We start from the raw sequence: 21,510 nt of genomic DNA on the forward strand, positions 1-21,510 counted from the left end.
CACCACTACCCACGCTGTGATGGAGCTGTTTGCGTTGGCGTCGGTGCAGGTCGCGCCCAAGGTGAAGGCGCGCATGATGGAGGCGGGCACCACCATGGTGGGCTACCAGCCGCAGGGGGACAAGGTCAACTTCTTCCGCATGGTCATCTCCAACCCGGCCGCCATGCAGTCCGACATCGACTTCATGCTCTCCGAGATCGAGCGTCTGGGCCACGACCTGTGAGGGCAGGAGGCAGCCCTGCCCTGTTGCTGCCCCCCTCAACTTCCCACGCTGCCCCCCCCCCCACCCTCCACCGTGGTGCTGCCACCCACCAATAGGGTCCCTAGGTTTGCCAGCGCTGCTTCCATGGCTTGGCGAGAGGAGGTGTGTGTGCTGGATGTGGAATTCCGGGTGCGGAAATGTTTTCTGGGGTTCCTGCCCCGAACAGAACCGGGTAGAGGTTTAGCCCTGGCTGCTCCCATGAATGCCGGCTGGGTGTAGTACTTCAGCGCTGCCCCTCCTGCGATACATATTCACCCCCCCCCCCCTTATCGCCATCCACTCTCGATGAAACCTCATCGTAGCACCTCTTTCCGTGTGCCACCCATCTTCGATAAATCTTTTATTGCCGCCTTTCCGAGTATTTCCCAAAAACTGTTTGACCGCCACCCAAAGTGCTTCCCTCCCCCGTCCGTGGCACTCCGTCTCCCCGTGGCCGCCCGTCCTGTGATTTAAATCCTTCGAGCACCCCCCTCGCTTGGTGCTTCCCTTCCCAGAGCTGCCGCCCCCCCCCCCAACCACCAGCCCCCATTCTCTGGGAAGCCGTATCGTGCCCCCCACACAGACACAGTGATTCCCTTTCAGCGCCACCCCTTCGAAGAGCTGCCTTTGCTAAGCTTTCTACAACCACCACCTTTACTCCGTACGCAGTCCAGCGGCGTCACACGGGCGACACGCCAAATCCATCTCGACTGGCTGCGACTATTCCATGCGCGGAGTACCGTAACTCGGATCGGAGCCGCAACGCGCTGTTCCACACAATGCATCGCAGGTGCCACGCGCTCAATCACTCTGCTGCCACCTCTCCCCCGCCCGCCTCTATCCCCATTTGATGCCCGCTCCAATAATTTTCTGAGTAAATCGGCAATATAAATCTTCTTCTGCGCCATGGGATGTGAAAAGAGCGGCTCAAATTTTGAACAAACGATACGTCTTGTAATTTTCGTTTCAATTTGACAGATCGCTGAACGTGGCACGAGCGTCGGCACTTGTGTACGTATGAGAAATTACGCCGAGCGAAAGAAGGAAAAAAAAATACTTCTCTAAATCACACGCACGAGGGAGGGATGTCCCGACCTTGTATAACGGTGAGATACGATCTCCCGGCGGGGGGCATTTAAAACGACAATGGAGCAACTTTCTATTTAAACCTCCGTTGCCTCTGTCCATCCCAGTCCTGCGAATCGGTTCACTGATCAGCGGCTCGACTGCGCTGGAATCCAATTTTGGTGACTCTTCCCACCTTGTCCCAAGGACATCCGGTCAAATAACCGTGTTGCAAGAGGCCGTTCCCGCCAGCAGCGGAGTGAGCAAAAGAGTTGTAGTCCTGCGTATTTACCTTTTTTGTTTTTTTCCAGTCTTCATGTTGCGTTCACATGTTCTCGTCACCTCTCTCACGGCTACCCGTCTCTTTTCATTGTCGATCCAGCCAGGGGCAGGCTGCTGTTGTAAACGCACATTCCCTCCTGGTGGACATTGCTCGCTGGACACTTGCAGCCTTCTCCCATGTCCTGTAGCATGTACTACACATGTACACTCTCTTCGGGGTGGCACAGCAGATGTGTCGCTTGCCTCACGCTGCCGCTAGCCAATCTCACACTCGCCCCGATCCACTGGCCACTTTCACGTACGGTTTGCCGCCTGTCCTGATCGTCCCCTTGCTGAGGGAGGCAGCCATCAAAATCAACATCCTTGATTCCAATTTTGTTTTGAAATGCCCAGCGACGATCACAAATTGCTGTAGGTAATTGCAGGAAAATAGGTTTCATTATGTATACATATGCAATCGAACTTCGCTCTTGAACTCAACCCTATTACCGTGGTTCTCATTACCCCCAGGACCTATAGAATTTACGAAAACTCCTATTATCCGCAGCCCCATTGTTCCTATTGTTCACGGTTACCGGCTGTTTTTCTTGTCCTGCATTGCACGGCTTTCTATTATCCGCACATTTTTCGCGAGTTTCCATCGGCAAAATAATCCCGTTCGCAATAATCCTGTTTTTTTGGGGTTGTTGCCTGCAACAGACGAGTGGAGTCAAATTTGGGGACTACATCCCCCGATAACAGCTCCTGCGTTCCCAGTAAACGCGCAACGTTGGGGCAACGTTGACCCAACGTTGGGGCCCAAACCTTGCACGTCTTGCTGGCTTGTTCATAAACTCGCATCTCGCATCACAAAAGGAGGTTCTCCGTACCTCTTTCAGTCTCGCAGGTTTCCAGTGGAACCTTTTTGTACATTCGTTTGGTTGAAATGAGGGCCAAAGATTTCCGGTGATTTTGAAATAGATGATGAGATCTTGCGATAAACGCTTTGAACAACAATCTACTCCGATGTTTTTTTTTTTAAAGACGGAAAGTAAATTAACAAAGAAGCACAGTGCAATAAGCAGCAATGTTGTATGCTCACAGCATGTGCATTAAACTATATATCATAATTCAACTGAAATAGCATTCGGGTTCTAGTGAAGACAACTCAAGCGTGTCACGCAGATGTCTATGGAGAGGGGCGATAGCGCCTCTGTGCGGTGTCACGGGGCAATTGTAAGGAAGAGTTTGGCTGCTTGCTGGCAGGTGGGGGTCCCGTTCAGGGTTAGTGGGGAGCGGTGGTGTAGCGGTTAGCGCTACGCTCTGCTGCGAAACTTGGCGGACGCGAGTTAGATTCCCGCTCACGGCACAACACCAGCTGATGATTATCTGAACCGGTCTTGGGCCCTCCCCTAGGTCAACTCGGCCTCCAAATGAGTGTCTGGTGCGGTGTGTAAACCGCCACTGGGGGAGACAAAGGCGGCCGGTGCGTGGTTGTTGGCCACTCGCCTTAATAAGTGCTCGCTAACAGCACTTGCCCCAACAGTGTTACAGGCTATACGGGGGATCTTTGGCTGCACTGCTGGTGTTGTATGGGGAAAGCGATGCTGCGACAGAATTGGCAGCAGCTCGAGGTCGAGTGTGAATGTCACCCATCTAGCAACTATTCGATTTGGCTGACTAAACGGAATTGTCTCCTCCGTTACTTTACACAAACTTTCGTTTGTTATTTTGAAATAAAGTGTATTTTGTTGCAATAACAACTTCCCCCCCCCCCACCCCCGCCCCCACAATGGTTCTATTTTCTTCGCAGGATAATTAAGTAAGCCTCGGAGGGGCCCCATGATTTCTCACCTCGAGCTCTTGCCCGCTTTGAGACGGCTGTCATGTCCCGGGGCTTCTAGAGGTGATGTGAGAGGTAGCAAAGAACGGGGGCCTATCTCAAGCGCAGCGGGCTTTGGCTCTAAATGGGTCTCTGTGGTAGTAAACACAAAAAAAAAATCTGTATTTAGCAACGTACGAAGCAACGACGTTTTAGCATCAAACGTTTAAACAAAAAAAAAACTGCGCAGTGAGAATTCGTGACCTTTGTCGACCTCCAACGTGCGTGACCCCCCTACTACCCCACGTGGTGTTCTTTGTGAGTCTGTATGCCCCCCACCCCATCATCATCATTCGTGTGCCCGTGTGGTTACAGGGTGTTTTCGAGACCGTCGTCGTTTTCACACCGTTTTTGGTCCCCTACCCTTCGCGTCCCCCCCATCCCCTCCCCTCCCACCAACCTCTCCTCCCACTCGGTCGCTCGGTGTCTCGTCCGGTGCTGTCAACTCTGCGACCCTGTCGCCTTCGACGATTTGATGCGCGAACATTTCGATTTTGTGTTTTGCGTGTCGGGTTTGCCAACGGCAAAACAAAAGCGGTGTTCGATTTTTTTTTGTGTCGAAGCGAACGAGCGACAAAACTTTTCCCCGCGGAGCGAATTTTTGAGTTTGTGTCCAGTTGGCGTGTGGCATTGTTTTGAAGGTTTTCCGTGTTAGCACTTCTTCGTAAATTGCCAGGTGATAAGACTTTTGGAAGGGTCCTTCTCGCGACTTTGTGAAGTTTTTTTTTCGTTCGTATTTGGTGATTCTCCACTTGTCAGGGAGAGTTGGCAACGCCGGTCTTTTTGGGGCACCCCCCCCCCCCCCCAATGTCGCGTCCCCCTGTGTGACCTTGCGTTGTGTGGCACCAAATAGCAATAGTGGTGGGCTGTAGCTATTCGCCGTTTCTCGCTGTTAGGAACTGATTTTTCTCTCGAACAAATTGCACTCGAGTTTAAGAATATATATAGATTGTGTGTATATATATATAAACCGTATATTGCTGTGATGTGCGATGTAACTGAATGAAATGACGAACAACCCTGTAGCTTTATGGATTGTTGGGGGGGAGGAGGAGGAGGTTAATGTTATGTCAGCAGTGAAAACACAAACACACCCCCCCCCCCCTCATCTTTCCCCACCATCTACCCCAAAACGACAACCAACTTTGTCCGCTCAACCCAACTTTGCCCGCTCAACCCAACTTTGCGAGCACCTCCAACTGAAATGTAACCAACGCAGAGTGGAGTCCAACGGGTTCGGCCGTGCATGGCAGTCCCCCCCCACCACCCCCATTCACGAACGAGTTTCTCCTGTCTCCTGGCCGTACCGCCGTGGTTGTCCGGCACGTGTCGCTTCCGAAGAAGCTCTCCGGCACATGGCACGACCCTCAAACGCGCGCAGGAGGGATGACCACCACCACCAACAACAACAGCAACAACAGCTACAGCTGAGTCATCACGGTGGCAACACAAACAAAAAACACACATCAACCGCCCATAGCAGAGTTGTGGGCCTCCAATAACACGCGCGGACAAAATCTCGTTCGGCTCTCGTCGATTTTCCAACATTTCACGTTCCCCGTGAGGTTTGAAAACCTCTCCTCCTCCTCCTCCGACCTTGCATTGCGAATCGCCTCCATTCGCGTGCATGGCTCCGAGTTGACACGCGATTCAATTGCACGTACAAACCCGCGTGTCTTCGCAGCGAGTGTGTGACGGCCGCTGTCTCTCTCTCTCTCTCTACTTTCAGAGGTACAAGCAAGGTTCACGCTCGTTGCGGTTCTTTTAAAACAAGCAGCGGTAACTTTCATAGACAACAAACCTATTCCACAACCAGAGGTGGGAACCACCGGGTGTGTGTCTGTGCTGTCGTGCCGAAGAAGACTTGACGCTATTTTGGCAATAACGCGACCAAGACACTTTGGTGCACGGTTTTGTTGGCAGGTCAAACAAAAATACCCCCCCCCCCCACCCTCTAGTAACCAATTAGTACGGCTACGATGCTTGTACTGTCGTGAGGAATAAATAACAACAAAAACGGAGAAATATTGCCGTTTCAAAGCGGTAGGGCCTCCAAGAACCTCGGGCCGTACGAAATGAAGTCTGGGATTTGGCCCAAGCATCATAGTTTCCCATACTGCCCCCTCTGTTAAAGCGCCGTTCAATCTCCGAAACCTACTCAACTCGATCGCCAATTCCATCACGCGTAGAGATGTACAAACGTTCACCACGCATATACTTACCCCAATGTTTATTCCCAGTAATGCAAACATCCATTCCAGTCATAATTAAAGAGCTTTTTTTGTTTTGGGTTAGATCGCGTAAATATAAATGCGTCCTTCGTAATAGCCTACGTGTTAAACAAGAAATTCGCGACCAATATCCATTATAGAGGTTTTTGGGGTTAATTGCTGAATTTATGAATAAATATAAATGCATCGTTCCACGACCACCACCCGGCACGGCCAATTAATCAGGTTTGTCACGTCAACAAAAACGTGCTAATTAGTTACTACTTCAGCACACAACACACGCCGTTTACAATTCGAGTACCGTCACGTCTCGCTGGTGATGACAGCCATCTCCATCAGGCGATTCGCTTGCTCCATCTCATTTACCGACTCCTCGTCTCTCCACCCGGCAGTACAAATCGGTGGGTCCGAAGGTGGCGTGTGGAGGAGTTTAAAGCGGTGGGGTTATTATCTTCCAACACGTCCGGTCAACGTGGAAGAGTAGGCCAAAAAAAAAAAACCCCACCCCGTTGAGTTTCCTCTCGCGTGGAGTGGCCACTTTTCCGTCGGCAGTGGCGTGAGCTCGCAATTGCAGGGCTGCGCCTTTAACCATCAATGTTATTATCGTACTCGTGAATAGCCACCACCGTGTTCACCGCTACAGTTCTACTGAAGTGAACGAGCAGGTTGTGTTACACGGGGCCGGATTCAGGCACGGGGCTTTAGGGGACGCGGCCCAGGAGGGCCTCCAGAGAAGAAGTGAAAAGTTGTTTCAGTTGTGAACTCTGAATTGTATTTTGTTAGCCTTGTAAAAATACAATTTCTTTTCCTTTAATTTTGTTTTCCTTTTGGAAATATTATTGGGGGGCCTCTCAGTACCTGTAGCCCAGGGGAGGCCTACACAATCTTAATCCGGCCCTGGTTGTATATTGGGACTGGACCTACAGTAAAGAAGGAATCTATTGCGGTCGCAGTATTTTACAACAATGTATCTCGCCAGACGTTATGATAACAACATGCAATGTTTGACCGTGACACCCCCCACCCCAATCACAGCCCGTGACACCCCCCCTACTCCCAGCGCTGGGTGTGTAAAGTTGTGATGGTCTCCCCCGTGTGTGCCGTCTCCCTGCCCACCCACTCCCCTAATCCTAACCCCCATCAATAGGTGTGTCCTTAGGTGCTTACAATAGATGTGGGTGTGTTTACACGCTTGTGCTTTGTAGATCAATCGGTGTGTGTGTACACAGTCGCTTTAAAAATGTTCGGGTTAAACAAACACAAGTCCAGTGCTTAATTCTTGTGACGGCAGAAATGCCCTCTTTTAGAACGCTTTGAGAAACATTCCACGTTCCTATGGCAGGGACAAGTATGTTATTAATGAATGCGAAGACGACAGCTGGGGATTTCCCTGACAGAGTGGTGCTTATTTTACTGGCAATGGGAGGATGATGATCTTTGTTTTTGATGATGACTGATGATGACTGATGATGACTGATAATGGTTGATGGTTACGGTGATGATAAGTTTACGCCGTTCTGGATTGGAACTCTCATTTCAATGCTCGATTCGAATCAAATGGAGAGACCATACACTGACACCCATACAGAGTCGTGGGGCAATCCTTTATCGATTGTCCATTTAATATAGAGTGCGTTTCACGACGCGCGTGTCGAATCACGCCTCCCTAAGAATTCGATTCGTATAAGCTTGTTAAGTAATAATGGGTTAACATTACCCCTGCAGCCGCTAGTGGCAGCATTCGCCCACAGTGTTGTACAAAAATACGTGATTGTGGAGTCGATCCGCGTTCTTGCATTTGTGAAGGACTTGGCTGCTTGAGATTTTTAGTCGGGGTTTTTCGCACATGGGAGAACCATTTGTTACCCAGAGAAAACCTTATCGTATAATGCGGAAAAAAAAATCCGTCAAACCTACTTGCTGTACTTCTATATAATTGTCCACCGTATATAGCGCTGCTGGATTGGAGCTGCTAACCAACTTGCGACCTGACGCTCTGGTTTGCAGGCGTATGCCACCACAATGTATACATAACTAGTAATATAATATGCCACCACAATGTATACATAACTAGTAATATAATATGCCACCACAATGTATACATAACTAGTAATATAATAACGTACTGTAATAATACAACATGCCTCTGTCAATCCACTGCTGGATGAAGGCCTCCCCATACCCTAACACGGTTTTCATCCCATGTGCAATTTGTCAAATACCTTGAAATTGGGTCCATTTCCAAAAGGTTTAAACCGTCAGTCAGACGGTTCTTGCCTTACTTTCGCAACAGTAATACAGAAGTACAATTTAAAAATATACAGCATCTAATTGCAGCTCAAACCTAGTCCCGTTTCAGTTCAATCGTTGTTAATGTCTTTGGCCACGCATAATAACTACTAGACACTTTATATACGTTCATCGGGAATGAATAATACAGTAATCGTAATTATAAACCTTACCACACCGTAATAGGTTGCACAGTGATCACTTTGTTCGGAGCACGTATGTGCTGACAAGGTTTACGAGTTCGAAGATTTTCAGAGGTGACGTCCGTCACGATGGTGGAATGACTGAGTGTGGAATGATGCGATGGGGAATGATTGGATTTAAGGTGCGCGGGTTACCCTTGTATTCCCCAGTGAAAGCACATACACAACGGGATTTTATGTATAAATATATTTATGTATACAGTACAGTATATATACACAAGCTCGCAAGTAGGGAATTGAATTCCATGTTTTCGGGTTGTGCCGATATCTCAATGATTCTGCTTTTGTTTTTGTTTTAAAGCTGCGTTTCTCTTACAGAGTTTAAATGTTCCCCTTCTCCAATGGGCATGTGGTCGCTCTCATTCAGCTGTAGGAATTTTACTTGAATTACCTTTGGAGGGATGATGGGCTGAATTGACATTCACCCAGGGATTAGGACTCAACTTTAGTAGTAAGCGGAAGTGGTATAATAAAAAAACATTCGATGCTGTTACAATAGACGTCCTCCAGGAGTCTGGTGACCCAAAGACCTAAAAGCAGATGGTAGGATCGTGAAGGTTAGTGCCGTGTCGACTGAAACAGACCACAGCCGACGCCTGCGGGATTTTTTTTTCCATCTGAGCCCCGGGAGGGACACGTGGGTAGACCGATGACGACGTGGCGGCGGTGGTGGTGGTATCAACAGCGATCTTGTGATCAAAAGAAAAGTAGAGATGTATTCGATGCGAGGGGTGATGTTAAGGGTCTAACGAGCTAATATAAAGAGCGAACTGCTACAGTGGCGAGATGTTAACTACCTTGCCTGGTATGCAGGAGGTCGTGGATTCGATCCGGACGTCTGCTGTATATTTGTACTCTTTGGTTCTTTCGGTAAAGTCTCACGAAGGTAGAAAAAATAATAAATCGAAACGTCGTGTTCTATTGTTTTTTTCTACCTACGTGACTTTATCGAAATAACCAAAGAGTGGATTCCTGCAGTCACGAAAGCTTCAAATCAAGATTGTATATTTGTAGTTTGCATGTTTTCCCCGTGGTCGTGTGGATTTTTATCCGGGTCCTCCGGTTTTCTCCTCCCACGTTAAGAAACATGCGTTTAGAGTATTTGGTTGCGACACATTTCCACAAAGCCACTTCGCTATCATGTGTGGTCAGGTCGCTTCTGAAAAAAAGCTATATAGCTCAGTGGGCCTTACCTGGTGAAATAAAAAAAAAAATAGTTTATAACGAGAGTCTCGATGAAAAATGAATTGTATCTCGACGTGGTTTAATTACAATTCAATAGACTTTGGTACCGTCGTCGGCATCATCGATGTCCCAAGGATTTAACTCATCCCCGGAAGAACTCTTTAACAAATTCCTCAAATCACTCGGAGCTTCAGTTCGGGTCATCGCCGCTCGAAAAATCCGGTTTCCCAGCAGGTTTAGCTGTGAAAACTTGTGGGAGCCAGGTTTGGTGGACATGGATTTCTGCAGATTTCTCTGGATGTTTCTGCAGACGTCTGACTTTTTGAGACGTTATCCACCGTTTAATTAACCCGCATGTCGGTCAGAACTCAAAAATATAAATAGACAAGACGCTACAAAATTGAACTAAGGAATAGATTATTATTGACCCAAAATCGTGACCCAATTTATTGACTCGCTGAGCGAATTAAAGTGGTTACATGCCTCCCTAAACAAGGAACATAAACGAAAATAAACTGAATATAAGCGGTTTTTCAACAGGTTGAATAAGTTATGAATCTTCAATGGTTTTCATATGGTTTATTAAAATTCGTCAGTCGGAAATCTCAATGAAATTCACCCGGTTAAATTCCACAAATCTCATGAAATCTCCAAGTTGTATTTATAACTGTACAGCCCTTTTAGAAACCCTCCACTGCTGGATGGATGAAGGCTTCTCCAAACTGCCAGTTCGGGTTGTTTGACCACATGCCTCGCCACGTCGGCCAGTGCGGGTTTGTGAAGGCGCCGCTACCACGACCGGTTTGGATATCGCTCCCCATTCTTGTTCGCCATGGCCGGGAATCGAGCTCGGCTCGCCAGGTTCATTGCGCATCACGTAACCACAAAGCTACCGTTCGACCTTCGTAACTGGTTAAGTAAACAAATTCTTTCAAAAGGTCCATGAATTGCAATAGCCCTAAACAATGTTGAATAAAGTTCGATGCTTTAATCAACAGCGGCAATTGCTGAATTATTCGTTCAACGTTACTCCCGATAGGGTGGACATCTTAACAAATATGCCAAAAAACTGAAAACATGGAGTTCTGGAGATGTGTATAGTGATACGGAATCCGAGAGGACTGGCGATTCACTCGTGTGTGTGTGTGTGTATATATATGTGAGATTAGGCGTTTTTGATCCTGTCGGTTGTAATTATTTTTGTATCTGTATTATGTACTATCTGTTCCTGCGTGGCATTCGTGAGAGTCGCATTATATTTAAGAGGTCTATGTCGAGCTTATAATAAACCCAATAGTTTTGCATTATGCGAGTGTTTTGTTTGAGTGCGTGCGTGCGCGTGGAACGACTGGTGCTACGAATCCGCTCACCCGAGTTCGAATCCCGACCATTGGCTACTGTTGCACACTCGAAATGAAGAACGTGGGCAGGTGCTCCAAATCGAGGGCAAGCACATTTATTTATTGTAGTCAATATTAATCTTGTGAAGAACCGCACCGTCACTCAGTAAAATGCAACAGCGCGTGTTACACGCAGCAATTCTTCCGAGACGCCATTAACCATGTGGCTGGTTTACACGTGCGGTTTTTCATTAACCCTGCCAGCCACCTACAGGCCCGACTCAGTCATCGCATGCTGCTGTACACACGTGCATTGATGCACTGCACAGCACATCAGGACCTTCACAGAACCACACTTTACTCCCTTGCTGCACAAGGATATAATTAAAAGAGTGATCCATTCCTAATGTGCCACACTACCATCGGTGCCGATCGTCCGAACCGGGGCATCACCACCATCCCCCAATGGTCGCGCGGTGCAATGATCCATCTCGCTCCTTCACACGAGCTCCTCTCATCCTCGCTCCATCTCCTCTCGGGTGTGTTCACTCCTTTGCCTGTCGTCACTCCGTTGTTAGTCTCGACCCACTGGTTCATCGTCATTACAATCTGGTAGCATCACCTGCGCATGTCCACTTCATAGCGATAACAATCGTCATTCGCCACGAAGGGCCCCATGCCAAGCGCACTTTGAGGCCACCTGAAGTGTCGAACGCCCGCTGGCAGGTCACGGGACAGACCCAAGAGCCATGAGTTGAGGTGACTGGCAGATGCACCGTAACAATGATGTCTCAAACATGCAAATCTTCTCAAAACCACGTGCTCCTCTTTAAGTCCCTTAAGAAATTATAACTCGCTATCTGCGACATCTTGACGGGGCCCTGCCGAAAGAGTCAAGACCCGGTGAGGCTTTCTGGGTAAACGAGCGCACTAAATAACAAAACTTACACCGCTGTTATTTTGTTGTTGAAGACTGATTTTAAATGAATAACCCAAACCCGCCACAACCCGACACTGTCAATTAATACGTTCAGATGGTGATTGCTTGGAAGGTTTGAAAGCGAGAGAATGCGGGGGATATTTGAATGATGGGAATCTTATTCTTTGGGTCTTTTGGTAAAGTCACGTAGAACAAAAAAAACTACGACGTTTCGATCGCGAAACAAGCAATCGTCATTAGGAGAAAAACGAGCGAAGGGGGGGGGGGGGATCTGTTGAGACGGTTTAGAAGGTGGAGCAGAGGTCTTGGCGTGATGGAAGTGATGCGCGGAGCTTGGAGAGGGGGGGGGGTATAAAACTGAAGGCCAGGGATTTGTGTTGGCTCGTGGTCGGCACTGGACATTGTTGTTGAGGATAATAAACTTTATCTAAGAAGTACCGAGTTTTTAAGTCCTTAATTCACACTTGCACCACGTGATGGCGATGGGTTAACGACTGTGCTGTGAGTGTCAGCCACAATCTCCACGATTCCCAACTCGCCGTATTTTATTCCGCCCGGCACAACGCTACTCGTTGAGATGGAGCTGCTGTGATCACAACAAAAACCTGCTCGTGTTCAGGTGCTGGAGAGGGAGTGTTATACTGGTAGGAACCACCTGGTTCCACCAGCCCACAGGGGGCTGAGGGTGGGGAGGGGCTGGGTGGGGAGGGTGGAGCTGGGTGGGGAGGGTCAGGAGGGTGGGGCTGGGTGGGGAGGGTGGGGCTGAGTGGGGCTGGGTGTGGAGGGGCTGGTCACCCCGTGGTGCCCTTATAAAACTCAACGTTTAACCTATTCACGCCGGCTTGTGCCCGCCCTCATAGTCGGCCATATTTGCGGAATACACCACGCCGCCGTTGACCCTGGCCATTGACCGAGCAACCCAACGTTCCTACCAGCTCCTTCCGCAGGAATGTGTTACACATCGAAAGACCGCGGCGATATGACGGATGGCTCGGGACCTTCGTCCAGCAGTGGATTGATCATGGCAGACGATGAGCTAAAAACACAGGCAACGTTTAGAAATCGAAGCATCAAAATGCAACGTTAAAAGTTTTACATCAAATAAATAACTGTAATCAAATAGGTGGATATATAATTTAGCCAGTGCCAGAGAACCAGAGCATTCGTATTTTATTAGCATCGAATGTGTTTTTTTACTGTATTATTAGCGCAGGCCCTGCTTTAAAGTCTTGAAATTTGGGTTCGCCTTGGGCGGTTTCTCGATCGGCCTCTCGACTTCGCCATTCTTCTTCGCTGTTTTTTCGTACGGATTAATAGCGGCAGATTTAAGACGCAATTTTAGACGTTGTCTACTCAGTTTCCTGTTCGGACTCAGAGTGGATCCCCGTCCGTTCCTCCTTTAAAGGAGGCAAGACAGACGTAGCGGCGGCGGAGTGTTTACGACGTGGGTCGATGGTCTGGGGATTCGTGGCCGCTCCCACTGCGCCGTTTGTGGCATCATCCGGTGGCCCAATCGGCCACGTGGCCCAGTCCTGATTTGGTTGATGGTCGACCCATTGGCGGCGTGGGAGGTTGAAACTCGGGAGGTTCGACGAGATGTTGCATTTTTTTTGACGTCGGCTGCAGTCCAGATGCTCGCTTCTATCTCTCGCCTTCATTTCTATTTTTCTTTCTTCCTCTGAACGGACAACGTTGGTGCTCATGCCACCGGCGGGTCTGATGACACTGTGTAACACTTTCTTTTTGTTCCTGGCTAGTAAGTGTTATTTCCTAATTGATTATGCCTCAAAAGTACATAACATGGCTAATACTCCCCACAAACTTTGCTTTTGTGACCAGAACAGTGATTTAAAAAAAAAAAACTATTTTCCAGAACATTTGAGATAGATTCAGTGCTGAGTAAACTTGGAGTAACTTCTAGAACATTCTAGAACTTTCCAGTAATTTAAATAGTAGTATAAATACAGGGGCCTTAAGCCCACCAGGTCAGTTTAGTTCCAGCTGCCTAAGTGGATACATCTCTGCATTTTTCTGAGAGGGCATCAAGAGGCTGCAAGCATCCGGCAGACGCGTTTTGCGATGTCTGCGGCCAATTTACCAAGACAACAGCGATAGAGTTACTCTGTGGAAGCATCTGCTAAGGTGTGTGAGGCCTACAAGGCATATTTCGGCATGCCTGTCAGGGAACAAAACAAACCCTGGGCACCTCATTTCACCTGCGAGCAATGCAAAAAAACTCTGGAAGGTAAGATGGACAATTGTTGCTTGGAATTTTACGTTATAAAATTTGTTAAAATTTTTTAAATTGTCAAAGTTTTAAATTTTAAAATGTGTTACAATTATAAATGTTATTGAAAAAATATATATCATATATGAAAAATGTTGCGAGAATCTCTTAAACATTATTCATGGGTGAAATAAATGCATTTGTGTAGGATGGTACAGAGGGGAAAAGAGAGCCATGAAGGTCGCTATCCCAATAATTTGGCCGGGAACCCACTGACCACTCAAGCAACTGCTACTTCTGCATGGTGGACCCTTCCAAACGTCGGACTGGCAAGAATGCACCTGCTATCACGTATCTAGACCTTCCTTCATCCATCGCCCCGGTGCCACACTGCCATGAGCTCCCCGTACCCACTCCTCTGGAGAGAGAGCAGCCGTCTTTAGAAGAGAGCAGCAAGTCAGAGAGCGAGGAAGACGTAGATCCAGATGACAATTTCAGAGGTGGAGCTGAGACAAACAGAAGGACAACGGACTCTGTGCCGAGGCCTTGCTTGTCTGTTCCACGCTTAACTTCTAATTTAGCAATCTTTGGAAGAACGTTAATCAGCCAGGCTATGCGTTAACTGTGTTAACCGACACTCTGTGTTGCATTGCATTACACTTTTACTTTTACTAAATTTGCTTTCTCAAACTTTCGATTTTCTTGCTCTAAACCACTGCCTCTCCTCCGGCCACTGTGGTCCACACTGCTCCCTCGTCTCCTCGTTTGTCTGCTGCTCCACTCATTTTCCTTCGCAGTCCTCTCTCTTCCCCGGCCCCTTCCCCCCCTCTCTCGTTGTCCTTCTGTTTGTCGTGGTGTGTGTCTTTGTGTTTGTCTCTCTCTGCATAGTGGAGCGGTTAGCACGCTGCCCTATGAACCCGGTGACCCGAGTTCGATTCCCACTCACGGCCAACACCAGTGACGATTATTTGAACCGGTCCTGGGCCCTCCCCTAGCTCGACTCAGCCTCAAATGAGTACTTGGTGCAGTGTGTGAAAATATCGTCACTGGGGAGACAAAGGCGGTCGGGTGTGGTGCTCGCCACCCACCCCCTCGTGTACCGTTGTGGCCTTCATAGGTGCTCGCTAACAGCACTTGCCCCTACAGTCTGTTAAGGCTATATGGGGGATCTTTATCTTTGTCTCTCTCTGCATGTTGTCTGATTATGTTGTTTGCGTGTCTGTGTTTTGTCTTGGTGTGTGTATCGCTCGGTGTGTCTTTGTGTGTCTCTCTCTGCATGCGTGTCTGCCTGTGTTGTTTCCGTGTCTGTGTTTTATCATTCATTCTTACCCTGACGATGGTTGCTTGTGTTGCAACCGACACGTCGTATTCTACTATTAATTGATTTCATTTTCTACGTGACTTTACCGAAAGAACCAAAGAGTAATTCCTGCAGTCACGAAAGCTTCGAATCTTCGAATCTAGTTTGAAAATACACAAATTCGCCCGTTTTCTCATTGGAAATAGGTAAATTTCTAAATATCACTGTCCTGGTCACAAAAGCAAAGTTTGTGGGGAAACATTACGAAATAACACTTACTAACCAGGAACAAAAATTGTGTTATGTTGTGTTATGCATGTTCTTCCTGGCATCATCACGCACGGACGCGATTAATATTATTGACCACGAGGTGGCACAATGACTCCACTACAGAAAACAATTGCGCCAACTGCTGAAATTATAAACCCTCAAAAGGCCCCGGTGCATGGCTGATCGGATGTGTACAAAAATTATTTTTTTACATTTTACGTGGATGGACAGACATGGAAAACTGGCTTGTCTGAGTATTTAAGTTTCGTCTTACATTCTACGTAAGGTAATCGCACTCATGATATTTTGGTGATTTCGAAAGTTTTTTGGTTTGGCCATGTTTGTTGTAGTACGGAGTTAGACTGATGGCCTTAATCTAAGTTGTCTTGCGGTTGTTGTTGTTTGACTTGCATCCCACTGGGATTTTTTGCACACAGCGTTGGTGAACGGTGCTTTTTTTCCTGGAATTTTTGCTGGTTTTTTTCCTGGATTTTCTGTTTGCACTTAGTCACATAGTCACTTTAAAATGTTTTCTTGTTCATGTTTTAGTTTTTTGTTTGTTGCGGTTGCACCCGATTCAAGAGCCGAATGGCTCACAAGGCTATACCTAATAAATGAACTTGAAGTTCGCACGACTGTCCTGCATTTAAATCAGTTGAGCATCCTTCAGTCGCCATCATTTGTGCATGATATTGCCCCCTTGCGGGTGAAAAAAGTTGGTGCTTTCAAGGGCGCGGGGAGCGGTGGTGTAGCGGTTAGCGCTACGCTGCGCTACGAATCCGGCAACGCGGGTTCGTGACGATAATTATCTGAACCGGTTCGGGGCCTCCCCTAGATCGACTCAGCCTCAAATCACTACCTCGTGCGGTATGTAAACATCGCCACTGGGGAGACAAAGGCGATCGGGCTTGGTGCTGGCCACCCACCCCCTCGTGTACCGTTGCGGCCTTCATAGGTACTCGTTAACGGCACTTTCCCCAACAGTCTGTTACGACTATACGGGGGATATTTGTCTTTGCCTGTAAGGGTAGTACAGCAAGTAGGTTGTCTGTGCAGCAGGGTTGGGCTGTGCTCTTGTCATTTGGATGGTTTCCTCCCATGTGACACATACACACGCACAATAAGGAATTGGCCAAACATCCCAATGTAGCATCCCTCCTGAAAGCTCCCTGAGAATCAGTGGGGCGTTTTGTTTTGAGTCGTGTATATGGGGTGAATCAAGGGAAACCCATTGGGACACAAACAGCAGGCACCACTTGCCACGTCACTAACCCTTTGTCACAGCTCCTGAATGTGAATGGCCCTATGTTAGTCCAGGGAGGAGGCATCATCAAGTCTCCAGTCTCACTTTTTTTCATTCTGAAGATGTGACAGCTCAAAATGTCACCGTCTCATGGAATTTAACTTCCCCACAACACAACTGGGATGCAATTGCTGCTAGCCACGTTGGATCGTGAACACTCAATAGTCCCTCAACGCAGGCCTAACCCGTATCTACACATTTGGGGCCGTCCATAAATGACGTCACGCGATTTTGGACGATTTTTGAACCCCCCCCCCTCGTCACACGGCGTCACAAAAAGTCAGACCTCCCCTGAAATATGACGTCACAAAGCTCTACCCCACCCCCCCCAAATCATATTTCCATTTTGAAAATAAAACATGCTTCAAATCGCTTCAAACTATTGTCATTGTAGTGCATATTTAATGTGGCGCTGCACTCTGATGTTGAAGGAGAAAACATTTGTTAAAAAGTCGATTTAATTAAGTAGAACGTGTTGTCAATATTTATTCAAAGTTGCGCATTTTGATGTGACGTCACATTTCTCACCCCCCCCCCCCTCGTCACAAATGTCTGACCACCCCCCCCCTAGGTGCGTGACGCCATTTATGGACGGCCCATTTGAACAAGGGTGGTAGACCTGGTCGGGACAGGTGTTGCCACTGATACAATGATATCATCAGCCACCTTTTGTCAGAAGTGTCGATTTAGGGTGCATCCGTGCGCTTCGTGTGTTCGATATTCCTTGCAGCTGCGTGCTCCACCCCAAATCGCATCCGCCCAGACCATGGCAGCTGATGCGTGCACCTGATGGACAAAAGGAAAATTAAAAACTCTCCAGGCAGTGCGCGACGACCAGAACAGACCGGAGCGACGGGCAACGGACGCCCTGAATGTGACGTTGTCGCTGTTTCTCTGCGCCTACATCAGCCATTGGGGTAAAAACCAGAAGAGGTGGTCGATCAGGACTGATGACGCCAGGTGGGTGGTAGGCAATTGAAGCCCACAGGTGAAAACAGGTGAACCGCCTCTCATGGTGAAGCCGATGAGCCAATGGCGAAGCTGCGGGGAGAGGGTGGCTAGCTGGTTCGCGTCTAAAACGGGCTGAGCCAGACCAGAGCGACCGTGGATTTTGGAAATGTAAGTGCAGAGGAGAGCAGCATCCCAGGACATCAGGCGCTTTGGCAAGAATCAGTCTTCGAGGCTGTGAGCTCAACCTTCCGCTCGCCATGGCGTTATGGCAAGAGAGTTTATTTTGTGGGTGGAGGAGATTCGGTTATCGGGCTATGCTTGCAGGGGATGATGTGGGGGCTGAAGAGCAGTGGAGCGCAGAAGGCGAGGAAGCCAACGGATGAGAGACGTTACAATGGCAGGGAGTTTCGGGCAGAGGAAGCCAGCCAGCCAGCCAGCATCAGGCCAGCAGCTGGCCAGGGGACGTAGCGATCGGCGGTGGTTGCTCGGGCGATCTCCAGTCCGGAAGGGCTGGTGGGGTGGCGATTCTGCAGCGATAGTGGTGGACGGGGTGCAGAGGCGAGAAGGACACGGTCCCAGGTTTCCCCGAAGTGCCCTCCTCGGCGTGCCCTGCTTGGGCTGGGAAGGCGGGCTGACCAAGCCGCGTGTGGAGCGGTGTCCGCGAGCATGGGGCTGGCGGCTCCGACACCGGGTGGAGGTCGAGCACACACGAGAGGGCGGTGCGGAACTGGTGTGACGGCGCCGGTATTGGAATAAAACTGCAGGTTGTGTTACGGGTTGTTGCCGGTACACTCATGCCACACTGGATTGTGGCGATTACCTTGGGTTTTGAGATTCCGTATTTAAAATTGGGCTCCACCCCTAACTTTGCTCTACGCGTCATCTCGGTGTCTGACCGTCGCACTCCACCCACGAACGCCCCGATATAAATTGTTCGCCTGCGGTAGAACGGGGAGACTGTTTTGGAACTCCACACAGACCACGGGTTCTTGTGCCCGAGCGAGCCGTAACAGGGTGATAATGCACTTTAAAAATCAGTAATGTTCCTGCTTGACAAACTCTCTTACAGATTGCATACGTAAATAAATTGTGACGCACCGATACAGCCCCTGCCATTGACTGCATGCAGTCTCGTTTATTAAACATTGCAATTTTGGCTTTGTTTGGGGGGGGGCGCAACGTTTTCCTTGCTTCATGTTCAAGGGAGGATGAGGAGATAAAGGAAAACGACAAAACAAACACGGACAAACGAATTGCAGTGTGTATATGGGAGCGGACTTGATGGAATAATTCCCTGGAGCTTCAAGCTTCCAAAGCAACCTTGGGATATTCCAAACTCGAATTTGAGGCATTCTTATCAAAGGTACGGCAGCCTAAGCAGCTGAGGCTTTCCCGCCTGTAACATGACAACCATCCTACCAAGCACAAGGCCTGCCGAGCCAATATATAAGGGTTTCAAAGCCAAACCATGAGGCCGTAAGTGAACTTGTCTGCCAAACTAATCTGCCACTTTCTCCACCAGGGCCAACGTGTGTGGCTTTGAAAACCAAATTTAAGGTCTCCTAACCAAAGGGATCATTTGAGGCCTTCCTGGCTAATGAGAACTTGTGTGCCAACTCTCGAAGCCTTATGGCCCGGCCTCGCATCGTTAGCGATCTTTTGGGTGACCCATTCACAAATGCGTGGGTTGCAAGCACTTCAGATCGGCCACGCTCTGTCCACTGCCGAGTGAATGCTTCGTGCCAAGTGGCTTTTTTTTCAACACAAGTTTCATTGCAATAATTGAGTATCAAGGCTTTTTCAGGAGGCTGATGATTTTAGAATACTCCCTTTAGTTACTGACTAGTGAAGTATTTTTTGCACTTGGGTATAAACGGCATACCCAGACAAAAATCGAAGGAAAAAACCCTTTAATGCTAATGAAGCACAACATGCATTGAATCACTTCCTTGCTGTACTGCCTTTTTTACAGGGACACTTTTCAATACCATCTCCAAACATGATCGTAGCGCACAGCCCTTTTGTCGACCCATTACTGGACGAGGGCCTCTTCCTGTGCAGGTAATGGGGGCCATTTAACCATACTTCACCATGCTGGTCAGTGTGGCTTTGTGAAGGCAGAAAGGGCCTTTATGTAGAAGCATAAGGAGGGCAATAATGTGTTTTTCTGTACTGCCCTCCTGCATGCCACCCAGAGCCTCTGACGACAAATCCAGGCTCGAACCTGATTGGCTTTTAAGCGAATTGGTAATCGACACGCATGGATAATGTGCCAAATATTAAACACGCAATTTGTAATCCAGTGTCTTGGAGGCTTCAACAGATGATCACGTGAGCAAGACCTCCAATCCGTAAGGACACAGGGCGGCTTGTAGGAGACTGTACAGCAAGTAGGTCGTTCACCGACCTGTACGGAACTTTCCGTCATGTACGCTCATGAGCATGGGTTTCAGTTTCCTCTACTAGGCAAAAAAAATATCCAATGAGCAATCGGTGAAAACAATGCAAGACACTCGGTGAGCAAATAACTTTAAAGTTGTATCGTTTCATCGGCACGATGTCCAACGTTTCGCTCCACACGCTCCCAGCACGTGGAGCGAAACGTGGGACGTAGCACCAAACAACACAAAGTGCAACCCGCAAACACAGCTGCGCGGCACTACCGTGGAAACGTACGCAGTAGGACTATCATTATTTATTGTGCGCTGCTTTATGGGCTGTTCATTCATTTAAAATGCGGTTCCCAAATAAGCGATCTGCTGTGCAAGATGCGTGAAACTGCATTAGCAAATGGAATGGCCAGTTCACTGGATGACTGACGGACGCGCGCGCGCACACACACACAATCGGCACACCTTGTGATTAAGTAACAAACGTACACAACTCCATGCTACGGAATTACATGTTCCATGAAAACACATCGTACGACCAGCCTTGACGCGAGCAACGATAACCATACACGCGGCGAAAGGTGATTTCTGGACGGCAAAAGCTTCCGATTGTGACGATGAGATCACCCCCCTCCCATCGTGTTTCGCACGTCACTTGACACCACCACCGCACTGCGTGGACACCGCAGCCTCCACCGAGACCACAATCTCAACCAGACTTAATATCTGAAGCGACGCTTTTTGAATTATCAATACATAATTTTGATATTTCCCATTTTTTTTTTAAACACGTATCCAACCGTGCTATTGTATTGGTGTCACACGAAACAAGGTGACGTAATTATGCGACCCGCCTCCGCGTGGCGAATGTGTCGTCTGACACAATCGTCTTCAAGAACTCGGTGGTTTCTTTGGGCCTTCCTCGCCCAAGATGACGACGACTGCGTCGCCATGCTCTGCCAAAAAAAAAAGAGTGCTTCGCCGTGAGTGTCGCTCCTGGAATTTCATTTGTGAAGTTTGGCCATCGGTTGAGGTAGGCTTAGATTACGTGGTGGGGGAGGGGGGGGTCTAATATTTTTGTTTTGTGTGAAGATCGTCTGCTTACTATGCACGGATGGTTTATTTGCAGGTGTTCCTCACCTGGGTGCAAACTTGGGATCTTGGCAATTCTGGCCAAGTGCTCTACCAGCTGACCTACAGTATTTTTAAATCATTTATATTAAGTTCACTTGCTTGCTTGCGCGCTTACGACTGTGCAAATCTTTCGGTCGTTTTTTAACCCACTTCCCGTGACCCAATCGAGCTGACATTTTGCACACAGACTCGTTGTGCGTGACAATTTATTTTCGTGAAAAAAAATCAAAAATTTTCCACTTTTTAGGAATTTTTTTTTTTCATATTTAATTTAAAATACCAATGTGATAAAAATGAA

At 48.2% G+C, this 21,510-nt stretch overlaps 1 protein-coding gene across 1 annotated transcript in view; it reads left to right on the forward strand.

Moving 5' to 3' along the window:
- GAD1 (glutamate decarboxylase 1) overlaps positions 1-10,643 on the forward strand; it is a 58,073-nt gene extending 47,430 nt beyond the window's left edge. Inside the window, exon 17 of the mRNA XM_078870994.1 lies at positions 50-10,643. Within this exon, the coding sequence (XP_078727120.1) occupies positions 50-223 (174 nt within the window). The 3' untranslated portion in view covers positions 224-10,643. The remainder of the gene's footprint in view (positions 1-49) is intronic.
- The last annotated feature ends 10,867 nt before the right edge of the window (positions 10,644-21,510 follow it).

This window comes from Lampetra fluviatilis, chromosome 31, assembly GCF_964198595.1.
Source record: "Lampetra fluviatilis chromosome 31, kcLamFluv1.1, whole genome shotgun sequence".
In the NCBI taxonomy this organism is placed as follows: Eukaryota; Metazoa; Chordata; class Hyperoartia; order Petromyzontiformes; family Petromyzontidae; genus Lampetra; species Lampetra fluviatilis.